At 43.8% G+C, this 16,651-nt stretch overlaps 1 protein-coding gene across 2 annotated transcripts in view; it reads right to left on the minus strand.

Moving 5' to 3' along the window:
* Positions 1 to 16,651, minus strand: part of Rgsl1 (regulator of G protein signaling like 1) — a 62,760-nt gene that overhangs the window by 30,647 nt on the left and 15,462 nt on the right. Inside the window, exons 5-11 of one of the 2 annotated variants that reach the window (XM_052200538.1) lie at positions 15,209 to 15,313; positions 14,087 to 14,248; positions 11,919 to 12,886; positions 8,632 to 8,694; positions 7,737 to 7,959; positions 5,691 to 5,798; positions 636 to 738 (exon numbers count right to left, since the gene is read on the minus strand). In XM_052200538.1, coding sequence (XP_052056498.1) covers positions 636 to 738; positions 5,691 to 5,798; positions 7,737 to 7,959; positions 8,632 to 8,694; positions 11,919 to 12,886; positions 14,087 to 14,248; positions 15,209 to 15,313 — 1,732 coding nt within the window. The remainder of the gene's footprint in view (positions 1 to 635; positions 739 to 5,690; positions 5,799 to 7,736; positions 7,960 to 8,631; positions 8,695 to 11,918; positions 12,887 to 14,086; positions 14,249 to 15,208; positions 15,314 to 16,651) is intronic. The other variant, XM_052200539.1, reaches the window with a different exon arrangement.

Here is a 16,651-nt window from a genome sequence, read left to right on the forward strand (position 1 = left end):
ATATGTTCATCCCAGGGAGTGGCACTATTAGAAGGTGTGGCCTTGTTGGAGGAAGTGTGTCACTGTGAGGGTGGGCTTGGAGGTCTTCCTCCTAGCTGCCTGAGGATGCTCAGTCTGTTGTTCCTGGCTTCCTTCAGATGAAGATGTAGAACTGCACCATGCCCGTCTCCATGTTGCTATGCTTCTGCCTTGATGACAATGGACTGAACGTCTGAACCTGAAAGCCAGCCCGAATTAAATGTCATTTCTAAGACTTGCATTGGTCATGGTGTCTGTTCACAGCAGTGAAACCCTAATGAGGACAGTGTGGCTGTTGCACGTGAGCACCCATGACATCAGTAGAGACCCACACAGAAGACGTACAAAAGACTGGCCCATCAATATGCTATCACGTATGTATGTGTGTGTGTGTGTGTGTAGAAACACATACAAACAAAAGTTGTCTGTTTGAAGTTTAAGTTTGAAGAAGTTATTTTGTAATAAATGTTATACAGTACTTTATAAAATAAACAACTTAACTTGTAGAGTGTCTTGTTCATATGCATATATGATCTATAGAAAAAGATCTGGGAACTTCCACACAGAAATGAAGTCTATGATTAGAGACACTGCTGTAGCCAGATCTGCCATCTTACCTTGGTCTCATGGAAGGCTTCCTTATGACAGATTTTTTAACAAAGGATATTTTCCTTTGTGAGTATGAGTATTTTGGTTCCTTGATAATTTCCACTGTAAAAGCTGAGAAAGACCACAAGGTTAGGTAACAATATTTTATAAAGAGATAATGAGAAGGAACATTTATTAGGCATCACTCACAACTACTGTGTCAGGCCACTGGATACCTGGACACTGACATCAGGTCAAGGTGTATTAACTATGCACACTGGCCATCAAGCCTAGAGCTCATCTTCCTTAGAGACACTGGCCATCAGGCCAGAGGCTACCTTCCTTGAAGATGCTGGCCATTATTCCCAGAGCCCATCTTCCTGAGAGACTGCTAAGACCAAGTCAACTGTACTTTTTACTGAAGTACAGTAAGGTACAGTAAGGCACAATCACTGTACCTTACTGAAGATGAGATGCTACCTACCTTTCCCCATCTAATTATTTCATCCAGCCACAGTGCATCTGGCATCCTGTCTTAGCTGACACTTTGCTTGTTTCTTTGGAAGAACTTCTACTTGCCACTTGAAGGTTTTACTTTGTAGTCACTGAACTTAAGACTAATGACCTCATCTTAAAGTGGCTCCACTTGACTTCTTGCTTTAATTAAAACCATTTTCTAAGTATGTGGTTTCCATTGCAATGGTATACTGGCTATCCATACACAAACCCAGAACAGGTGCCTTGCTCTGTGATGTACTTTAGACCAATTATTCAAAGAAATGTACTTAAATGTTTTTGAAAAATAATAGATTCCAAAACTTTGGGATCTTGTTTAGTTGACAGAGTGCTTACTGAACATTCATGAAACCCTGGGTTCAATCCCTTGTACAGTATGATGTCCTCGCCTATAATTCTAGCATTTCCAAAGTGGAAGCAGGAGATCTGAAGTTCAATATCATTGTTGGTTATAAAGTGGGTTTGAGGCTAACCTTGGCTACTCAATTACTCTCTAATTTTATAGGAGAAAACCACTGACTATAAGATCATCAAGGGCAGACATAGAGTCATCTCACTGTTCAAAAACAAAACATGACCTAGTTATACAGTCAGTGGCTTAAAATGCATAGTGAATAGGATGTGCCCATGCAGGGTATTTTTTGTGTGATTTGAAAATATTTCTGTGATAGGCGGCATACAAAAATTACCAAAAACATAGATATATACATTGATTCTAAATGAATGCAACTGAATTGATTGAAAAGTGAGATTCAAACTGTAGAAGACTTGATATAAAAGAGAAAGAAAAACCAACAAGCAGTATAAGCAACAATGTTTTCTAAGGCTAAACAATGTTGGATTAAAACAAAACACGTTTCAAAGTCACAAATAAACCTATAAGAATTCAGTTAAAACAGGAGATAAGAAAAAGATGTTAAACGTGGGAAATGCATGTTGAAACAATAATTTTCAGCATTTAAGCCACAGTGAGCATAAAGAAAAGTTTGGGACTTGAAAAATAGAAAAAAAAATCCCCACACTATATTTTGCTTAAGATAACTGACAATTTTGTAAATGAGAGAAGCTCAAGAAACTGGACATTCCTTCAATAAGTAAAACAAAGAGGAAGATTCTTTACCTTGGCTGTGGATCTGACTCGCTCCTCAATTTCCTACTTTGGTTCTGCCTGGACTAAAAGCCAAATAAATCCTTTTCCCTTATGAGTGGCTTCTGTCAGGCATTTAATCATGACAGCTGGAAAGGAGACTTTCCACGTGTAGAAAGGTGATATCCCGTCAGCACTGTTGCCTGGATACTCAGAATGTCATCACAGATTCTCATTAAAGAGTGTGCTTACTAGGAGTAGGATTTTGATGGAGTCCTGGATGAGGTCCTGTTCAGTGAGTGGGTCTACTGGACACACAGATCTATACAAGAGTCATTTCTCCAGCCCCTAAAATGTTTACTTGTAATGGGATTGTTTGGAAATCAGCATGCTAACCCTATTGCTTCTTTGGTCTATGGAGTGCTGTGAGAGTGTGAACAAGAGTTGGAATTACATAGATAAAATCAGAACAAATGCTATATTCCAAAATGATCACAGATGCCAGTGAAACCCTTAAAGAAACTCTAAAATATTAAGTTATGGCTTTGTATCATTTCTAAAAATGATTTATTGATTTTTATTTATGCATATGGATGTTTTGCCTGAATGGACGTACGTGCACCAGGTGTGTGCAGTACCCATGGGAGCCAGAAGAGGGTGCAGATCCACTAGAACTAGAGTTACAGTTGTGAGAGGCCTTATGGGTGCTGGGAATGGAATCTAGCTCCTCTGCAAGAGCAGCAAGTGCTCTTAACCCCTCAGCCATCTCTCCAGCCCTGGCTTCATATTCTTAACAGTTAAATTATAAAAATCATTGGGAGTAAAATGAAGAACAAGGTGGATAAATGCTAGTACCAAAAGGAGGAATGAGCCACAGTGATCCAGAGTACTAGATCCTGGGCAGAGTTAAGAATAATTTCCCTATCAGAGGCTTCCTTGTACTGAGCTCAGAAGCCCAAATGTGGTGAACAGAGGATCCATAGGGAGAAGGGCCACTTAGCTGGAGAATTCAGAACCGAAGCAGAAAGAGAACGACATCATAAAAGGCTGGCCCAGTGTTAAAGGAGTTCAAGTGGGCTGAGAAGGAATACCCGTATTAAAGGGAGGAAAGCAAGCTGACATGGACCAACAATCTACTTAAACCAAGAAGTGTAGGTAGAATGGAGGTGATGATCCCCCTAGATGTGGGCCTGCATGGGATGTGAGAATCTCAGGAAACTGAGGATATCCATTGTCTTAGGGTTTTACTGCTGTGAACAGACACCATGACCAAAGCAGCTCTTATACGGACAACATTACAAAGGCTGGCTTACAGGGTCAGAGGTTCATTCTTTTATCATCAAGGTGGGAACATGGCAGCATCCAGGCAGGCATGGTGCAGGAGGAGCTAAGAATTCTAATCTCCATCTGAAGACTGCTAGAAGAAGACTAGCTTCCAGGTAGCTAGGAACAGGGTCTTAAAGCCTACACTGATGGTGACACAGCTACTACAACAAGGCTACACCTCCAAATAGTGCCACTCCTTGGGTCAAGCATATACAAGCCATCACATCCATGTTAAGGAGTCATCACATGTGGTATAAGAAAGATCAAGCAAGATGAGGTGAGACCTCATGCAAGGAACAGACAAGGCCCCTAACAAGGATGAGGAACACATCTCCATGAAGTAATAGCCTGGTTGAGGGTGGTTGCCAGTGCCTCGATGGCCGGAAGAGTGACTACATGTAGTGATAGCCTAATGAAATGATTAGATGTGGAGCGGCAGACAGACCTCAGACTTTTCTCAGAGGCCCTCAGGAAAGACAACGACGGGTCCTAGGTTGGAGGCAGTGCCTTATGGGAACCAAGGCTGTGATTTCTGGGGACTGTGATTTTCAGTCCTCAGGCAGTTTCCTATGAGGTATCTGGTGTTCTTTTTGCCAATATTGTCAGTGTTTTTTTTACCTCTGCAAACAAATTTGATTGGCATAAGTCATCAGCTTATGCAAGGCCTCAAGGTCCCAGCTATAGTTTTTGTCTTTATTTCTCATCTTTTTTAAATTTCTCATCCCTGTCCTCCCACTCGATACCTCGTAGTTCATATCCCTTATTCCTGCTGATTCGGGTCAGTTTAAGAGAGCAGGATGAAGACTGTTAAAGAGTGAGCCTGAGTGTGGCCCTAGAGTTCTCGCAAAAGTAAGGATCTGCTCATGCATGGAGGTACTGGTGCCAAGTGCTGAAGACCAGGAGAGGGAGGAAAGGCAGGGGTGAGACAACGGAATGGTGGTGAACACAGATTACTCTCGTGACAGGGTTATTAAAAGAATGAATTTAAGACAATAGGAATGAGGTTTTTCATTATCAGAGAAGGGAAGAATAAATTTGAAAAAGAAAACTAGAACTTGCCCAAGACTCAGGATATTAGGGTAAAGGAACAGTGTTCTTGCCGCTCTTTGGTACTCCTCGGCCCAATGTTAGGATACGTTGTCAAGCGAAGGAAGCAGCAATAACCAGAGACCTCATGACAATGTGGATCTCACATACACCAGGGACGAGAGTCGAGGTCATCCTCCCCTGTCTGGTAGACTCCCCAAGACCAGCAGAGGTGCCAGCTGAGTGGGAGGGGATCCCAGCATGAGGAGCAGAGGGAAGAAAGAAGTCTTCTCCATAAACATTGCAGTGATGCAATTTCCTTCCTAGAATAAGTTCTCCAAGATGCCAACCCGTTCTCTGGAGATGCTGTTGCAAGATACTATGTTGCAAGTGGGCATGGTGGGGGCTGCTTGCATCTTTCCTTGAACACCAAAGCACTATTGTCTCAGCAGTATAGACTACTGATAGCTCACTGCTCCCCCTGGTACCTGATCCAAGGGAAACTGAATGATCCAACAGAAAGTTGTATCTGCACCCCCTGCCCCAGAGGCAAACACATTTCATCTGGGTCAAGATGACAATACAAAAGCCCAGGTACCTTCCCTTTAGAGGAACTCTAAAAGGCCATTGTAATTTATGAGTTTCCCATGGTGTCTGAAGAGTTCTTCTGAGAAAGCCAGAATGCTTTCCTCATTCCAGGAATCCATCCTAACAGCCAGGTGGTGGTGGTGCAGGTCTTTAATCCCAGAATTTGGGAGGCAGAGGCAGGCGGATTTCTGAGTTCGAGGCCAGCCTGGTCTACAGAGTGACAGCCAGGGCTATACAGAGAAACCATCCTAACAATTTTCCACAAATCCCTGACTCCCAAAGGAAACAACAACAAAAATCTTTGACTCCAGGAAACGTGGTAGAAGATGAAGTCACATTGTTTAAAATGTCTATTTGATAATAAAGAAGAAATGATTTATCTTAATTTTCATCTTCAATGATTTAGAATTGCCTTTTATTTGTATTAATATTGTCTCCTTGCAAACAAGATAGGGTTCCTCTTTTGGCTTAGGCCTTTGGAGTCTGGGAATTCTTAGATTTAGAAAACACACTTGCTTTACCTCTAACTTTAAATACTTGCCTGTTGGAGGTACCTTTTCACAATATATTTTGTAGTCTTCACTCATTTTTTCTATGGCCAACTTTGGATTCTTAAAGGCGAGATCCTTAAAGGACATTTTACTTAAATCTGGGAAGGAAAAACAAAGACAGAGTTGGGCTGTCCGTACTAAGGTCAAATACCCAGGGCTTTCTTTGATGACATTGCCTTTGAAATATTATTTGAACCAGACAAAAGTGTTTAAAGAACACACATTTTCTAAGTTAAATGAGAACCAAGGAAACATAGACTCTCTTCCACTTTAGACTGGGAAAGGTTTCCCCTTCTCTGCTAGTACAGAGATATAGTGCTGAAGGAACTATTGTTAATTCAATATAAGAAATAACTTAACATCCTAATGGTTTTTGATCCCTTTGAAATAATCATCTCTTGAAAGCAGAAGACGCAAGTGAATATAAAATATTCTCCTAGTGCTTTAATTCTTTTTACATACGAGGCAAATAATATTAAGATCTTCTTTGTTTTGGGCTTTGACATTTTGTGAATTAGTTTCAGAACTAGCAGCTCGTAGATCAGGGTGATGTTGGATGACAGGAAATGGTCTGGTTTTGTATGATCCAAGTACCAAAGATTCTTGGTACTGGACAGACATCCAAGATCAACCTGATTTAATGGCTTATTGTTTCATGCCAATGAACACGAAAGACACAGACTCTGAGAAGAAGGAGAAGGAGGAAGAAGGGGAGGAGGAGGAGAAAAGCAAAGTAAGATTTTTTTTTTTGAGACAGGGTTTCTCTGTGTATCCCTGGCTGTTCTGGAATTTGCTCCATAGACCAGGTTGGCCTCAAACTCACAGAGATGTGCTTGTTCTGCCTCCTGAGTGCTTGGATTGAAGGTGTGCATCACTACCACCTGTCTAGAATAAGGCATTATTAAGGAAATAAAGAAAATAAAGCACTGAAAAAGAGTGAGTGAAACTTCTAAGAGTGAGAGAGGGTCCTTAAGCGTGGTGGAGTGTCGGACGGTAAAACCATACCAGGAAGCTTGGTAAGGTAGAGCAGGTTACGGCCCGGAGACTTGGTGGACACACACCTGAGACTTAGGTAACTCCCTGTTCCCTGCCAGATTCCTGGCCTGGAACACGTGCCACATCCTTCACCTAAGGAAACGTGACCTGTGGTCTTGTAGGTGCAGAACAGAGTTCTCCATGCTAATGAGGTATCTAGAAGCCCTGAGGGCTTAGCCAATAAGTTTCCCTTCCCAGACATCCCTCCCTGCAAAAGGTATTTAATCTCGGGTCCACCCTAAGAAGTGGGTACAGTTAGGTATGCATCCATTTTCCACCATGAAAGGTCAATAAACAGTTTAGAAGCATGGACTGTCTCGTTCACCTACCACCGCCATGGGGATCGTGAAGAAGGCATTCGCTTACAGAGCTGCAGCTAAATCTCCTTAGAAGGCCTCTCTGAGCTCCCAGCCTACCTCTGCCACTGATAGGATAAGCAGAAGCTCTCCTCCTCCATCTCACCACCTGCCCACCCCCACCCCCGCCCCAGGTTAGATGCTGTCCCCAGCCTGTGCGACCTGGACTCTGTTCTCTGCTCTTCTGCAACTCCCATCGGTGCCTTGATGTCCAAGAGTCAGAGAACCCCACGACCCTGGCTCATTGCTGGCCTGGACCCCTAAACCAGCTCTGGTGGTCCCACATCTCAAACTGCACTTTCCCACCCCTTATATGCTCCCCTATAGCCCAGCACCCCTGCCGGCAGCAGCTAGGGGTAAGTGTAGTCAAACTCCCCGAGTTCCCCTCCCCAAGAGGCCATGCCCAGTGGTCGCAGATGTGGACCCACTGGGGAGGGGTCCTCAAGCGTGACCTTGGAGGGTCATCTGAGCCTTGGTTACCAGTTATTTGGAGCTTTTTTGATGTGTTATTTTGAAGAACAAGTGGGGTCATCTTTTCAGTGTACAGTACTGATTCAAATGAAATAATTGCTGATAAACTAAGTTTTATATTTTTCTAGTTCCCTAAATGTCACCATTTAAAGAAAAATAAGTGACTGCCCTTACCTTGTAGGAACACTGGAGTGGTCAGTTCTACCTGGAGAGACCCGCCCTGCCGCAGGTTCTCCGTAGCCACTTTTTGCCACTGCAGAGAATCTATTTCTTGCATGTTAGCCAAGGCCTGGCTTAGCACCAGAGATTCCTGAAGCCTTTTATAAAGAAGGATGTGCTCTTCTTTGCTTATGGCCTCTTTTTTATGCCACCGGGATTTGACGAACCGTGTTTGGGTCTGGGAGGAGTTGGGAGTAGAAGGAGAGACAATTAACAGTTGCAGGAATCAGATGGATTCAAGAGATTTGTGGCAATTCAGTCTTTTACCTGGTCACATAGACCTTGCCTGATAGTCTTTAGAGCTATCTCTCCTTTATATGCCATACCCCTCCCCCCTCCCCCTGCAATCCAACTCATTTTCTCTCAGAATTCTACATGAATATAACTTCCTTAGAGTTAGATATGTATTGAGTCTTTTTCTTTGAGAGCTTTATGTATTTTTTAAAAGATAATGTATTTCTTTCCCTCCCACCTCTGTGTATATATATATATATATATATATATATATATATATATATATATATATATGTGTGTGTGTGTGTGCATGTGTGGGTGCAGGGACTAGAAGGTGGCATTGGAAACTTCGAAGCTGGAATTGTGCAGTTATGGGCCATCCAAATTGGGGCGGGGGGGGGGTGGGGAACTTGAGCCCTCTGGAAGCACAGTAAGCACTCTAAACATCTGAGCCAATCCTCCAACCCTTCAGGTTTATATTTTTGAGAGCACCAGGGATCATGTCCAGCGCCAGTTGTCTCCAGGAAGAAGTCTTAATTTCATTTACTCTAAGCCTCTAAAGCAGAAGTATTTCCCCTTCCCTCCCAAATCCTCCATAACCCAAAGTCCCTCCTACTGTGAAAACGAGAAACCAGTAATCCTCTTCTGTCAGGAATTCATCATACCAGGGGCTGAGCACCTGAAATGCAAGCAGAGAGGGAGTATTATGGGATGGGGCTCACAGTTGCTGGCTTCCGTTCAGCCTGTGGCCACCCCACACAGTAGGGCAGACTGCAGAGGCTTCTCACAGTGGGGGATCTAGTGAGGTGGCAAACATCAACCCCAACATCCAGTAGGCAGTCCTTCATTTTTGTAAAATATAACAGCTTTCATAGTCTCTCTGTAAGAATCAGAAAATGGTAATATGTGTGCCTTGAAAGGGCAAAGTAACTGAGAGCGCCTGTGTCTTCCCAAAGCTGTGTCTTTGATTCTCAAAATGGCTTTAAAATCCAAGCAACTCTGTTCTCACACTTCACATTGGAGGGCTTTCCTGATGCTTCCCACATTAGGGCAAGCCAAACCCAAGCTGATTTCATTTATTCACATTCTTTCTTTACTTGACAAATATTTTCTATTTGCCTTCCCTGTGCCAGGCATTGTATAAATTGCTGGCCCTGACTTGTTCCAAGGAGCTCAGCTTCCAGTAGGGTGAGCAGCAGTTGCTACATGTGGTATATGTGCAGTAGACATGAAGACAGAAGAGAGGGAAACCAGAAAGACAGAGAAGGAAACTGTTGTATCCCCAGCAGTTACTGTTGTAAACCCAAGAGGAATTTCTGAAGACAAGAAGATGTAGCTCTCTTGTTTTCTTGCCCTTGCTTTGTCCTCTCATCCCTTTCCCCTCTCTCCCCATTCTCCTACCCCTCTCTCTTCATGTGCTCATGGCCAGCCTCTACTACTCTCCTCTCCTCCCTCTCCTCCCTCTCCTCCCTCTCTCCTCTCCTCTCCTCTCCTCTCCTCTCCTCTCCTCTCCTCTCCTCTCCTCTCCTCTCCTCTCCTCTCCTCTCCTCTCTTCTCCTCTCCTCTTTCCTCTCCCCTTTCCCCTCCCCTCCCCTCCCGCCTCCCCTCCCCTCTCCTCTCCCCTCTCCCCTCTCTCCTCTCCTTTCCTTTCCTCTCCCCTCCCCCTCTCCCCTCTTTCCTTTCCTCTCCCCTCCCCCTCTCCCCTCTCCTTTCCTTTCCTCTCCCCTCCCCGTCTCTCTGCCTTTCTCTGTCTTTACTACCCTCTCAACTCCCCTACCCATGCCCTGAATAAACTCTATTTTATACTTAAAAAAAAAAAAGAAAAAAAAGGAAAAAGAAAAAGAAAATGTAGAGCCAAGTTTGTACCTTCCAGGATAAGTAGGAGTTTGCCAGAGGAAAGCCAAGAAGGAATTCCAGGCAGTAGGAGGTACTTAGGCAAAGGCGTGGAGGGGAGAAAGGGGTTATTGGAGAATGATCAGTAATCCCTGAAATATTTCTCTTTTAAAGAAGACCCAGGCAGTTGTGGGGCATGGCAAGAGATGGTTAGCACTCTCTATGAGGGGGTTCAATGACTGGTTCAGTGATGTAGGCATTATTTTACTATATGGTGCCAATGGTGTTTTTGGAAAAAAAAAAAAAAAGGTCTGATGAATTCTGTAAAGGAGTGTGATGGTTTGAATACCCTTGGCCCCAGGAAGTGGCACTATTAGGAGCGTGGCCTTGTTGGAGGAAGTGTGTCACTGAAAGGGTGGGCACTGAAAGTCCTTTTTCCTAGCTGCCTGAGAGCTCATTTTCTCCTGGCTGTCAGTCAGATATACAGTCAGATCAAGATGTAGAACTCTCAGCTTCTCCGGCACCATGCCTGCCTGGATGCTGCCATGCTTCCTGTCATGATGATAATGGACTGAACCTCTGTAAGCCGGCCCCGATTAAATGTTGTCCTTTATAAAAGTTGCCTTGGTCATGGTGTCTCTTCAGAGCAATTGAAACCCTAACTAAGCAAGGAGGATAGGGAAATGGTTCAGTGGTTACAGAACTTGCTGCTGCAATCAAGAAGACCAATGTCTGGATCTCAAAGGCCCACAGAAATGCCAGGAACATGTGGCAGGTAACCTGTAATTTTGGCCTTGGAATATGGAGACAGGACACAGTGAAGCAGCTGGCTATCAAGAGTAGTCTGTCTATGAGTTCTGGGTCTGGTCAAAGAATAAGTTCTGGGAGTAGAATCCTCTGGGCTAACTGTGAGTGAATAGAACCCCCGAAAGCAAGCAGGCATCATGGTACATTTGTTCTCTCTAGCTCTTGACGGTGAATGTGAGGCTTTAAGGCCCTGCTTTGACTTTCCTGAAATAATGAACTGCAACCTAAAACTGTAAGCCAAATAAACATTGCCCTCCTATGCTGCCTTCTCTCTATTTTATTACAGCAACAGAAATGTCATGGTTTGATACACTTGGCCCAGGGAATTGCACCATTTGGAGATGTGGCCTTGTTGGAATAGGTATGTCACTGTGGATGTAGGCCTTAACACCCTCATTCTAGCTGCCTGGAAGCCAATCTTCCACTAGCAACCTACAGATGAAGATGTAGAACTATCAGCTCCGCCTGCACCATGCCTGCCTGGATGCTGCCATGTTTCCGCCTTGATGATAATGGACTGAACCTCTGAACTTGTAAACCAGCCACAATTAAATATTGTCCTTATAATGTTGCCTTGGTTATGGTATCTGTTCACATACCATAGGTATAGGTGTACCATACCTATACCTGCTGCTGTGAACAGATAGGTATACCATATCTGTTCACAGCAGCAAAACCCTAACTAAGACAAGAAATGAACTTAGAATAAGAGGACTCTGCCTCCCAATGTCTAGTGCAGAATTCTTAAGACTTTCTTCAATAAGATACCCTGAGTTTGGGGCTGGAGAGATGGCTCAGTGGGTAAGAGCACCGACTGCTCTTCCGGAGGTCATGAGTTCAAATCCCAGCACCCACATGGTGGCTCACAACCATCTGTAAAGAGATCTGACACCCTCTTCTGGTGTCTGAAGACAGCTACAGTATACTTACCTATAATAAATAAATAAATCTTAAAAAAAAAGTTTAAAAAAAAAAAAAGATACCCTGAGTTTTGTGGTTTGGGCAGGATGTGCATGAGGAAAGAGCGATAGAAAATGGAGGTGGATATTGACCACACATCTACTCATTCTACCTTGGCTTTTGATTGTTTTAAGAAATCACAAAGGATTTTACCTGAGAAAACTAACCAGGTCCTCAGTGTATGAAGATTTGTGTGGATAATTCTACCTTCAACAAAGTGGGTACAGCTGATAAGACGCCATTTTTGATTGGTCTTGACCTAATCTGCCAGATGGTAACTCATGTCTTTGAGACACAGCCTACCTTGCAGATCTCCCTCTGGGCTTTGGGGATCCAGGGGTTCACATCTCCAGATGGCAGAAGCTTCTTCAGGCCCTGAAGGGTCTGCGGTTTGAGTGGTAAGGGCGGCCCGATCTGCTCATCCAGGTAGAGCTCACATATCCTATTACCAAGCACGTGACGAAAGAGTGCATTCCCATTCTGTCTATTACTCATCAGAACACTGATGAAATGCTGCAGGTCCTGCCAGAGGTCCAGGAGTTGGACCTCCACCATCAAATTCATCTTCTTCAGGTAGTACCGGAAGGGACTCCCTGCACAGGCATCAGCACATAGGGCCCAGTGAGTGTACCCAAAGGGGAGGCTTCGCTTGAGAGACTTCTTGACTACTAGTGGGGTGGCATGGTTAATAATGGGAGTGGAAGCTCTCAGGTGGTTAGAGAACGTTGTCTCAAGGAAGCCCTCCATGTGGAGTTGGATTTTGGATTTCTTCTTCGCAATGGGTTTCTTGGCATTCTGCAAGTCCTTGCACAGGAAATGGATTATTGTCTCCTTTGAAGAATCTTCTTCCGGGGAAGGTTTTTGTAAAACTACCCTTTCTGCAAGACTTATTTCTTCTTGGGCCTTAGGGGGAACTTCTGGTTTAGGGTCTATTTCCAGAGGCCATATAATAGGATCATTCAAATGCCACAACTTTTTCTTAGCCTTCTTGCTTGAGTATTTTTTTGGGGAGCGGTGAGATTTCTTGATGCTCATATTTAGAGGGAGCCCTCCTGTATGCGCATAGCAAACACTGTACAGGCGAGTCTCATACTCCTGCATCAGACCATGGCATGCCTCCTCATTGGCCATTGCCATCTTGGCATGGGTGTAAAAGTTGGGGAGCCAGTAGCTCTGGATTTTGAACAGAGCCACTTTCTGCATGTGGCTTAGGATCTCCCTTCTGGTAGTAGACTGGTTGGGATGCCAGATGGAGAGGTTCAGGAGGGACTCTGAAAGAATAGAAAGAGAGAAAGAGTAAGAAGATAGTAGTGACATAAGAGTGAAGGCCATGATGGCAAGAGGGAATTGGGAGGTCGTCTTTGTGTAAAGCACATTGCTACTTGTGGGTGAAATCCTGGGGAATAGGAGGAGGTAGAATACAGTGGTAGGTCTTTGATGTCTACTTAGTACACAGTGGCTGCTTTTTTCTCATTACTGTTTTCTTCCCCAAAGAGTCAAGACATTTTGTGGGATTTCTTGAACACATTTTAGAATGTATTGTAAACAAAAGCAAAAGATATAAGCAAATGTGATAAAAATGAGATTGTACACAAGTGAGTGGACTCATGATTCTAAACAATAACCGAAGGATTTGTAATGGATAATTCCAAGGAGTGAAATCCTTCAAATAATAGCCAACCATTGCTGGCCCTGGATTTAATCTCATCATTTTTTTAAAGGGTCTCATATAACCTGAGCTATTCTTACTATGAAGCCAAGATGCCCTTAAATTTCTGAACCTTGTGGCTCTACCTCCCAAGTGCTAAGATTACAGGCACATGTACCCACACCCAGATAATGCCATCAATTCCTAATTATTGTTAGGAATGAGCAGTATAGTTCAAACAGCGAATCTCCTGGAATAGAGTGGTGTTGGGTTCAAAGTGCTTCTTCACTTTTCAATCACACTAACAAGAATGAACCAGATAGTGTAGAGAAAGAATTTAGACACTGTCTCAGATAGCAGACCAAACAGTAACTATTTAAACTCTGTGGAACCACAAATAATTGCTGTTGAATTCTTTCAAAATTAAAGACATTCTTTGCCTGCAAAGGTCACAAGTTCAGCCTTGGGCCCATCGGCTGTTTGCTCTAGAGAATCTTATTTACCTAAAAACATAACAAAGCTATGCAGACTCAGAAGATACAGTCATTCCCCAGCTATCTTGTCCCATTTCTTATTCTTTCCTTCCAGCCAACCTGTACTGGCCAACGGCATCTCGGGAAAACATAAGCACCATCCTAAACATGGCTGGTGCCCTTTAGCCTTTCTGTGTTTTATAGGTTATGAGTTCCACTCGCATCCCTGACAGCATGTTGATGGAGAAGGTACGGCATGGAAGCGAAAGATGGGCGTTACCAGCTACCGGATGGACTTGTTGGTTACAGCCCACAAGAATTCCATTTCGCACATGCTCTGCAGTTCTTACTGATGTCCATGTTGCAGAGAGTCACCACTCTGGAGCCTTCCTGCAGGTGGGTGGCCTTGAGCACCAGTAGGAGGGAGAGGTAGTAGTCTTTCAAATACTCGTCTGTCTCGTCTATGCTCAGAATCTTCTCAGCGAGGATCCAGAAATCCAGCAACTCTTCGCCTACAGGTCAGACAGGAGAGACAGAGAGCTGCACCTCATCTCGCCCCTTTGGTGGATGACATCTTGGTGCAGCTGCTCTTCCCAAGGCAGTGTTCTACTGTATCACCGCTCGCCAACTTCCAGTTAAGACTCCAGAAAGTCCCTAGTGTGTGAGGACAGGAAGCACAGGGAGTGGGGACTTAATGGGAAAGGATCCTTTATATCTTTCTCTGCTTTTGCTTTTAAAGAAAAAACAAAGTCGCTTTAGGAAAAATTATGACAGTACAAATCATGGGATATTGTGTGTTGTCAAAAAGAGAAGAGGAGGGGAAGAAAGACCTTGGGGAAAAGAATAATTCCTAGATCATGAGTTCTGACCAGCCTGCAGATAGGCTACAGCCCAAAGGTGCCAAAGACCATGTTCACTATTTAATAACTCTGCCAACCCAAATAGTAAACTGGAAGATGTAGTCTGTCTAGATCTCCTTTACTGCTCCACAAGAGGCCCTGGGCTTCATCCTTAAAACTAGGACCTGTCCCTGGATGAAACCTAATGTGCTGGACTGGAGTGTCATCCTGGGCCAGCTGCTAGCCTCCAAGCACCCTGGCACTACCTGACCCAATACAAAAGGAAGTAGTGCTTCCCACTCTCATCATAGGTTCTATGTCTGCCTCCTACCACAGAGGAAGCCTTAAGAACAAGGAACTGATGATGGAACATCTTTGCATTCCATCTGACTAACACAGTGGCTGACACATAGAGCCACTTTGCAAATGCTGTCACATAAATGAATGAACCGGACTTGGGTTGCTTTCACTGTAACTGATCTCATGGATCCTAGTTTCCCAAGGCTTTCACCCAAACTGCACCACTAAATATAGCCTAGATTTTCCATAGACACACATATCTGCTACCTGGGATTCATACACCCTTAAAATATTGAGAGCTTTCTGATTTCGGGAACAATTTCAGAAACCCACCTGCACTGCCCTTGAGGTAGGAGCAGAACCGCCACATCCCTCTGACCCCAGCGATACATTTTCCCAGAAGCCACTGGTCTGCCATTTTCCATCTCATCATCTTGGCTGCCAGGAAAAATGCATAAGAGAGGGAGAGTAAGTACCTCTTCTTGCCCTTCTCTTAGCCTTGCACACAACCAGAGCCCCATTCATTCAAGGTGAGTCAGATAAATGGAGGTCCTGACCATGATGTCCACACTAGTCACTGGACCATCTGGTAACACATGTCAGGGGCATATGCAGGGGCTACATGTATGCATATAATTCACAGCTCAAAAACACCCTTACCCCTACTATAGTCCCCACCTGACAATGACATTGTCCTTAATATCCATTTGAATCTCTTTCCTATTTCTAGCCTCACTCATCCCCCCTTTTGGTGTGTGTGTGTGTGTGTGTGTGTGTGTGTGTGTATATAAAATGTAATTGAAGTGGTATCTGAGTATAGCAGGGTGCTTGGTACAGTATTTGGTTCCACAGATGCCTCTGAATGTAGCTTTCTTTGCTAGTGAGTCAAAAGTTTCCAATTTAAATAAATACAATTTTTATTCTTTCATTCAACAAATACTGATTACATGGCTACTAAATGCCAGGCCCTATTCCAGATGCTTGGGATATCAAACAAAAGTCCCTGCCCTGGAGGAGTTTATATTCCCATGAAAGAGATGTACCATAAATATATGATGAGTACATTATTTAGTAAGACCAAAGGTAGTAAGAACTGCTAAAATATGGTAGAGCAAAGCAAAGCATGCTGGGGATCGTAGGTGAGTGGGATGGACAGGATTCCAGGGGACCATTAGAATAGCCTTCTTTGGAGATGATTTTCATGAGCTTTTGAGAAGGTGGGGGGGAGAGACCTGTGTCTATCTTGGGGTGAGCACTCCAGGCTAAGGAACAGCTAATGCAGCACAGTGCAGTGGGAAGGTAACCAGCTTGAGGAGCTACTGGCAGTCAGTGAGGCTGGAATGGAGTGACCAGACTGGAAGAAGAGATGACGTTCAAGATGAACAGGGAGACTGGTCTGTAAGCCCCTAAGGGCACAGGGATACTGGGTTTGCACAGAGACAGGAACTACTGGTGTGTGGGGTGAGATATTGTGTGTAGGAAGGGGCTGGGGGAGAGACAGGCATTAAGCAGATGTGTGCTGTTCTGAACTACATTTCCCCATCTTTATTGTATTAAAATACATGTAATGAGAATGACTATTTGAACTATTTGAGAGTACATTCCATCACATTAAATACATTTGTAATGTGCAACTAAAACCACCTCTCATCTTAAATGTTTTTCTTCTTGTAAAAATCAAAACTATAACCATTAAATAGTAACTCCTCATTTCTCACTTCCTCCAGCGCCTGCCAGTTACTAATGCAATTCTGTTTTTGTGGTTTTTGACTCTTA

Source organism: Apodemus sylvaticus, chromosome 12 (assembly GCF_947179515.1).
Source record: "Apodemus sylvaticus chromosome 12, mApoSyl1.1, whole genome shotgun sequence".
In the NCBI taxonomy this organism is placed as follows: Eukaryota; Metazoa; Chordata; class Mammalia; order Rodentia; family Muridae; genus Apodemus; species Apodemus sylvaticus.